The sequence below is a fragment of the Oryctolagus cuniculus genome, chromosome 16 (genome assembly GCF_964237555.1).
Source record: "Oryctolagus cuniculus chromosome 16, mOryCun1.1, whole genome shotgun sequence".
NCBI classification, from domain to species: domain Eukaryota; kingdom Metazoa; phylum Chordata; class Mammalia; order Lagomorpha; family Leporidae; genus Oryctolagus; species Oryctolagus cuniculus.
The window spans coordinates 57,559,714-57,568,115 of record NC_091447.1 but is presented as its reverse complement, the minus strand read 5'-3'; the positions used below and the strand labels follow the sequence as shown (position 1 = coordinate 57,568,115).

General features: G+C 44.7%; 1 protein-coding gene across 2 annotated transcripts; it reads left to right on the top strand.

Annotated features, from left to right (window-relative positions):
* The first annotated feature begins 280 nt into the window (after window positions 1-280).
* On the top strand, window positions 281-7,091 carry SEC61G (SEC61 translocon subunit gamma). 2 transcript variants are annotated; one of them, XM_070058423.1, is made up of 5 exons: window positions 347-439; window positions 1,103-1,258; window positions 3,012-3,111; window positions 3,466-3,568; window positions 6,943-7,091. In XM_070058423.1, the coding sequence occupies exons 3-5, from the start codon at window positions 3,018-3,020 to the stop codon at window positions 6,950-6,952; spliced, it is 207 nt and encodes a 68-aa protein (XP_069914524.1). In that variant the 5' UTR covers window positions 347-439; window positions 1,103-1,258; window positions 3,012-3,017; the 3' UTR covers window positions 6,953-7,091. The 2 variants fall into 2 exon arrangements, with proteins under 2 accessions (XP_002713916.1, XP_069914524.1); XM_002713870.5 differs by lacking the exon at window positions 1,103-1,258 and having other exon boundaries at window positions 281-439.
* Window positions 7,092-8,402: the final 1,311 nt, after the last annotated feature.

The following is an 8,402-nucleotide window of genomic DNA, read 5'->3' as shown; positions in this document are numbered from 1 at the left end:
CCTGGGCTGCGCACAAACTGCGGCCAGGGGCCAGGACGGACGGGAGAGCACAGCGGCGCACAGCTAAGAGAAACGCCTCATTCTTCCCACGATTCACTCGGCAGAATTTAGCTGGAGGATACAAGACGGATAGCGCCGCGCCAGCGGCCCTCGTCGCGAAGGGAGCCAGGCTGCGGCCCAGCCGGCAGAGCACGGAGGGCGCCTGACGCGCGCCCACCCGCACGCAGAGTGCGCGCGCCAGCCCCTCACGCCCCGCTGCCGGAAGCCCACCGGACGCGCTTCCGGCCTGGCGCCGCGCCTGCGCACTGAGGCCTCGCGCAAAGACTCAATCAGACGGATAGTGGGCGGGCTGTGCGCTGAGGAGCGCTTCCGGTTCCGGCCGCCGCGTCTACGCGCTCTGTGCTACGTGTCCCTGGTGTCTCTGAAGGCCGCGGCTCCGGTAGGGGTTCTCTGGCGGTGCGGGCGGGCGGGCGGGCGGGCGATCTGGGCACCGGGACTCCTGACTCAGTGGCGCGGTGGGCTAGCCTCAGGGTCGGACAGCCCAGGCGCGGGGCCCGGGGAGGCCTGGCACACGTCGGGTCACGGGCAGTGAGAGGGGACGCTCCCCGGGTCCGGGGCTGCCCGCTGTCCCGCCGCTCGGCTGCGCGCCCGGCCCAGGGTCGCTTATTCGCGGCTCCTCCTCTGCCGCCCTGGGAGCGAGCTCTCAGTCTCTCTGGCTACACGGCCTGCGTTCGGAGCTGCGGGGCCCTGCGGGGTGGCGTGGGGGTGTGTGTCCGTGGGCCTGGCCCTCTCCGCGGTGTCTGTGCAGAGTTTGCCCTGGGAGAGCCCCGGCGTCGTGTCCTGGGAGAGCTGTGCCTCTGGCCTTGCGGCCGTTCCGGGGGGTGCAGTGGGAGGGTTGATCTTGGTTACCGGTCGCCCCTCTCGGGAGGCCACGGCACTTTGCTGGAGAGACTCGTTAGCTTTCCTCACTACTATGCGATTACCCAGAGTTTTAGACCGCTGGGTTTCAAGAACGTAGTGAAATAATGAACAAACGGTCAGTCATGTGTTTTTGTTCAGAACATTTACGGAATTCTTAGTATACTTTGTGTTTGGTTTACAGCATTCCATTTTATAAAAGATTTATTTACTTGAAAGTCAGCTACACAGAGAGAGAAGGAGAAGCAGAGAGAAAGATCTTTGATCTGCTGGTTCACTCCCCAGACGACCACAATAGCCAGAGCTGTACCACCGACCTGAAGCCAGGAGCTTTCTCCAGGTCTCTACGCGGGTGCGGGGACCCAAGGACTTGGGCCATCCTCCACTGCTTTCCCAGGCCCTGCAGAGAGCTGGGTCGGCAGAGGAGCAGCCGAGACTGGAACTGGTGCCCGCATGGGATGCCAGCACTGCAGGCGGTGGCTTTACCCGCTACAGCTCCTATTCCATGTATATTTTTTAAAAATTATTTGAAAGGTAGAGAGAGAAACATTGAAGTCTCACTGGTAAACTCCCTGGGAAGCGCCTCAACAGCTGGGCTGGGCCATACCTGAGTCAGGAACTCCATCCAGGTGTCCCACACAGATGACGGTAACCAAGCGCTCGGGCCTCCCAGGTGCATTGGCAGGACTCTGGGTCACGGAGCAGCTAGGATTCAGACCAGGCTCTCCCATGTGGGATGCCTTAGGCTTCGTGGCAGCTCAACCAGCTGCACCACAGTGCCTAGTCCACATTATTCCATTTAATTGGTTCACTGCCCACCTTACACTAGAAAATGGGCTTGAAGAGGTTTGCATTTCCGAGCCAGGGAATTGAACCACTGTGTGGCCACAGTTCTGAGCACTGGAAATAAACTAAAATACAAGGAATGCCCTCTCCTGGTTAGCTATTATACCACAGCTCTTAAAGATTTGATGACATTTTTGATGGATAATAGATTGCTCAAAAGAATCCATATGACATGGCCTCTGTTTCCTTAAAGTACATATTTATAACTAAAGGTTTGGAGTTTAGCTGCTAACTTCTCAGAACCAGGTCTCTCTGTAGCCAATCTTTGTGGTTTTGAAATTTTTATTCTCTTCCTGTCCATTCTTTACAGTATACTGTTCTCTAAATGTGGGCATTTTCTAGAACAATCAGATTGAAATTCACATTCACTTCTAGTCTTGCACTGTAATTAGCATTCACCAGTGATAGATACTGGTTTCTGGATCGTTTAAAGTAAACACAGAGGATTTAATCTGCTTTAGCGTAGGGATTAAGACTCCTGTGTCCCATCTCAGAGTACTTGGGTTTTATTCCCAGCTGCAGTTCCCCAGTCCAGCTTCTTGCTGGTACAGACACCGGGAGGCAATGGCTTAAGTCAGAGATGGGAAAGATCTGGCCCATAAGGCCCTTGAAATCACTTGGTCTGGCCCTGACAAGGTGACTGCAGGTAGGACTTGAAATTTAGTAAATCTATAGCAGGCTAATTTTTAAGTTGATAATTTTGTATGTCCTGTGGATAGTAATAATATCCAAATGGCCGTTGGCCGAAAAAAAGGTTCCTCACCCCTGGCTTACGTAATTGGTTCCTGCTATATTTATTGGGGACCTGAATTGAGTTTTCTGGTTCCCAGCTGTAGCCCCAGTCTAGAACTGGCCATTGTAGACATTTGTGAAATGAGTCAGTGGATGGGAGCTAGCTACCTACAGAAAGTAATTGTTGCATTCCAACATTGTTTTCTCTTAGCAGGAACAGTGAGAGGAATAAGGAATAGATATGTTGCCAATTGCTTATCCTTTTAATAGATATAGCCCTTTTATATAAATAATATGCTGTCCTTTTTCAGAGAGCATAATGAGTAAGACCTGTGCTTTTCTTACTGTCTTTGATCTGATGCTGTGCTGGAATTTACAAAACTTATATCAATTTATGAGGTGAACCTTACCTTCATCAGGCATAAATTCATAGCTTATCTCATTTACATATTAATGTGAGCTTTTACTATATAATACCAAATGAGTATCATTTTTCCTTTTTGTTTTTTGGACAGGTAATCATGGATCAGGTAATGCAATTTGTTGAGCCAAGTCGGCAGTTTGTAAAGGACTCAATTCGACTAGTTAAAAGATGCACCAAGCCTGATAGAAAAGGTAATAGCTTTAACGTGAGAGAAAAAAACTAAATCTGTATTTTTTAAGTCTTTTATTTTATTAACATCTTCCTGATGAATAATCATTGTATTGTTTCACCAGTATTTTGCTTTATTGCATTTTAACAAAGATCACTTCTTCCTAAAATTTTTATATTCTTTGTTCAGTTTTTGTATTTTCAAATGATGTAAAATTAATACTTTTCTTATTTCCACTCTGGAAGTCTTTGGAGTCCTCTGTCCTCTGACCCCAGCCCAGTGAACAAAATCTTAACATGAAGTGAACGATATAGTTGTTGCTAACCTAGAAATGATATTACAAAAAATAATGTGCATTTTGTGTTTTTAAATGTAGAATTCCAGAAGATTGCCATGGCAACAGCAATAGGATTTGCCATAATGGGATTCATTGGCTTCTTTGTGAAATTGATCCATATCCCTATCAATAACATCATCGTGTAAGTAAACTTAGTGAAATAGACTATATCTAACATTGGGTGGAGATGGAACCACTTGAGTTGTCATATATATTTATATTTATATATATAAAATGTATATATTTAGAGATAATATAGAGATAATATGTCTTTTTTTTAAGATTTATTTATTTATTTATTTGAGAGGTAGAGTTAAAGACAAGTAGAAGATGGCCCAAGTCCTTGGGCCCCTGCACCCGCGTGGGAAACCTGGAAGAGGCTCCTGGCTTCTGGCTTTGGATTGGAGAAGCTCCAGCTGTTTCAGCCAATTGGGGAGTGAACCATGGGATGGAAGACCTCTCTCTCTCTCTCTCTCTCTCTCTCTCTCTCTGCCTCTCCTCTCTGTGTGTAACTCTAACTTTCAAATAAATAAATAAATCTTTTAACAAAAGAGAGAGAGAGAAAGGTCTTCCTTCCATTGATTCACTCCCAAATGGCCGCAGTGGCTGGAGCTGTGCCGATCTGAAGCCAGGAGCCAGATGCTTCTTCCCAGTCTCCCATGCGGGTGCAGGGGCCCAAGCACTTGGGCCATCTTCTGTTTTCCCAGGCCACAGCAGAGAGCTGGATTGGAAGAGGAGAAGCTGGGACTAGAACTGGCGCCCAATGGGATGCCAGCACTGCAGGGGGAGGATTAATCTGCACCATGGTGCCGGCTGCTGTCTTCACTTTTTGATGCAGTTGAGGTCCACTGATATTTATTGAGTACTTGGTAACTATGCGCTTTTATGTCTTCAGCAGTCTTTTTGTTGTTGTTGTTGTTGTTGACAGGCAGAGTTAGAGACAGAAAGGTCTTCCTTTTTCTATTGGTTCACCCCCCAAGTGGCTGCTACAGCCGGCGTGCTGCGCCAATCCAAAGCCAGGAGCCGGGTGCTTCTTCCTGATCTCCCATGCAGGTGCAGGGCCCAAGCACTTGGGCCATCCTCCACTGCCCTCCTGGGCCACAGCAGAGAGTTGGACTGGAAGAGAAGCAACCGGGACTAGAATCGCGGGTTGCCGGTGCCGCAGGCGGAGGATTAGCCTAGTGAGCCACGGCCCCGGCCATTTTCAGCAGTCTTTACAACAACTTTTTGAGCTAGGCAGTGCTTTTTTTAAATTAATAAAATTTTATGGGGTCAAGAAAAAGATAATCAGTGTATTACAAAAGAAGTATTTAGTCACAGAACAAATATTCACACCCATGTCCTCTTTATGTCTTGTTGATTTTTAAGGTGCAGAGAATTGTCCCCATCTGTAATTCACCATTCTGCTAGGTTCTAATTCTGGACCAAATTACCTATATTATGTTTGCTTTCTTGTTACTTAATAGCCTTGGGAGACTTACTTAGCTTCTCTGTGCCCAGTTTATTCAGTGAGGAAAATAGTTCTTACTTGGGTTAGAGTAAAAATCAATGACTTAAGTCAGAGGTCCTGAAAAACAATTTGGGTAAGAACCTAACTGGACGTTGGTTTTATGATGAACCGTTGATGCTGATAGGGGGGGATCTTTGTGTGATTTCTGATAGTTACTTGGTAATTTTGTTTTCATTTAATCTCTCCGTATCAGCTACCATTTGAAGGTAACAGTGACTCTTAGGCTTATTGTGGGGAGTGATAAAATTTGGAGTAGTTAGAAAAGCTTTCTAAATATAATTCTCTTAAATGCCAGGTTATTTTATCACTGGTGATGGTAGATGTGGTTTTTGAATGACAAATGACTGAATGCTTATTGTTGGATGGATTTCTTAAGTGACTGGTGTAGTCAGCAAGCAAAATACCAGAAAGTGATAAAGAGTTAGAGTGGGAAGGGAATCACTCAAATCTCCGTCAGTCCAGAAATCCCTTTTATGTTACTGAAGTCAGCATCAGCCTGGGCATCCTGGAGTCATGGAGAGGATAGCGAAGTTTATTCAGGAGACCTGAGGCTGCCTGGGCGGCAGCTACTCATCAAGCAGAGGAGAAATGGAGGGGCATCTGCCTTGCCCCTTCTCTGGCTTATGCCTCTGTGGTTCTGTTCCATCCTGAGTGTTGCTTTTATAAGTTCATAGAAAACTTATTTCCCGGGATAATCACACTCACTGTTTTTAGTGTAACTTTGAGAACAACACACAAACTTCTCTTTCCATTTGTTTGGTACATGAGCAGTTTTCACATTTCCCCCAGCCTTCACTCAGCAGTATGGCTACCAGATGTCACTGCCTTGGCTCTTAGATATGAGCCAGGATGTGACCCTTCCACATGAGAGTATGAATTCTGGGGCAAACGTATTCTGTAATCTGTTCCATATCCTTACCTCTGTAGAACCTAGTCCAGTACCCTCGAGGGCCACTAAAGCACTGACTAAGTGCTTACTGAAGAAGTGAACAACTTCAGGTTCTCTGCCTTTTTTCTAATGGTGATAGTGGTAATAATGCTAAATGCTGACAGATTTTGAGAAAGAAGCTGTGCCAGAGCCTATTCCTGCTTTGAGCAAACCCAGCTAATTCTCATGAAGAGACTGAGTACCTTGCTTGACACCAGGTTGGTAAGTGGCAGAGCAGTGTAGGAGACCCTGGGAATGCAGTTACTTCTAAGCTTTTTTGTTTAAGGAGTTTAAAATCTGTCTTTAGATATGTTTTACCTTAATGTGAAGGCCAAACAAAGCATTTTGTGAGAAAACTTACTCTTTTTTATGGTAAGCTATGATAGCTATAAAACTGAAAATTTTTGATTTTCTTTTTTGTTTTCCTTTTTCAAAGAGCATAGATCACTGTTTAAATCATCATGAGATGACAGCAAGGGAAATAACAACCACAAGCTTCTCTTCATTAGATTGAATCATTATCATAATTTTTTCTTACCTAGTGATGAAATTATTTTTATTTAACAGCACAGTCTGAAACATGTATTGGACTATACAGTCTTAATATTTGTGTTTTTAAAACATAAGTTCTTCTGCTGAGACATGGCTTGTTTCATTGTATTAAACTGGGAGTTTGGATGATGGTAAGAGACAGTAGTAACCATCATGTTCATATTTGCTCTTTATTTCCAACACATATATGGACTGTATGTCAAATGAAGACTTCTCAACTAATCAACCCATTGAGTCATTTATATCTTTTGTTATTAAAAAAGATATTATGTGATAGTATTCCAAAATGAAGTTTTCCAGATGAGCAGTGTGAGTTTTAAAGTACACCTGTTCCAATAACCACACATCCCCAAGGACCTTTTCAGTCCCCAGGTTTTAAAGTACAGTGTGCTTTTATGCTGTCTTGGATTTAAGTTGGCTATCAAAAAGCTGGTTTTGATTCTACAAAATTACATCACATTGCCTTGCAGATTGTCATTAATATCTTATACATGCTCAGAAATGACTATTTTTTTTTCTTTTGCAGTGGTGGCTGAATAATTTTTGGAAGAATCGTCCTGGGGATTGATTATCAAGTGAGGGTTTGAGAAGCTCATGGAGTAAAAATTTGCCTATGTATTTTGTGTTTTTCCCAAGATTTTTTTATTTCTAAATTAAAACAACTTCAAAACAAAACCTTTTTCCATCACAGGTCTCTATTAAACTTTAATAATAGAAACTAATGATGAAAAGTCATCTGAGCCTTCAGTGAGTTCTAATCTTTGCTAGTGGAGGGTCTAGCCTTGATGTTGACAAATGCTGACTACCAGGGTGGTAATTGCTGAAGGTTGGGGTGGCTGTGGCAGCTTCTTAACATAAGGCAACAATGAAGTTTGCCACATTGAGTCTTCCTTTCATGAACCAGTTCCCACTGGCATGCAATGCTGTTTGACAGCATTTTTATCCACAGAACTTTTTTCAGGATTGGAGTTAGTCCTCCCAAATCCTGTCACTGCTTTATTGACTTCGTTTTTGGAGTGTTTTTAATGGTCTATTGCTTTGTTCACAGCAAATTCACCAGGAGTAGACTCCCATTTCAAGAAAACACTTTCTTTGCTCATTCATGAGGCAACTCAACCATTCAAGCTTTAGGAGATTGCAGAAATTCAGTCACAGCTTCGGGGTCTACTTCCCATTCTGCTTCTCTGGTTGAAGGGTTTGGATCAGCTTCATCCATAATCCTACTGACAGTGGTATTTTTGACTCGACCTCCTTCCTTGAATCAAGGATACTATCAGTGGCATCTGGAATAGTGAATCCTATCCAGGAGGTTTTCTTTTTTTTGACAGGCAGAGTTAGACAGTGAGAGAGAGGGAGAGACAGAGAAGAAAGGTCTTCCTTCTGTTGGTTCACCCACCAAATGGCTGCTACAGCCGGCATGCTGTGCCGATCCGAAGCCAGGAGCCAGGTGCTTCCTCCTGGTCTCCCATGCGGGTGCAGGGCCCAAGCACTTGGGCCATCCTCCACTGCACTCCCAGGCCACAGCAGAGAGCTGGACTGGAAGAGGAGCAACCGGGACAGAATCCGGCGCCCCAACCAGGACTAGAACCTGGGGTACCAGTGCTGCAGGTGGAGGATTAGCCTAGTGAGCTGTGGCACCGGCCCAGGAGGTTTTCAGTTTACTTTGCCAAAATTTATTAGAGGAGTCACTGTCTATGGCAGCCAAAACTGTGAAATGTATTTCTTAATAAGACTTGAAAGTTGAAATTGCTGCTTGAAGAAGGATATATTAACAGGCATGGAAACATTAGCCTCATTGAATATCTTTATCTTAGCTCTTTAGTGATTAGGTGCGTTATCAAAGGGCAGTTAAATTTTGAAAGGAATCTTCTTTTTTAATTTATTTTTTAGCATTAGGTCTCAACAGTGAGTCTAAAATATTTATGAACCATGCTGCGAACATACATGTGGTCATCTAGGCTCTTGTTCCATTCACAAAGCATGGGT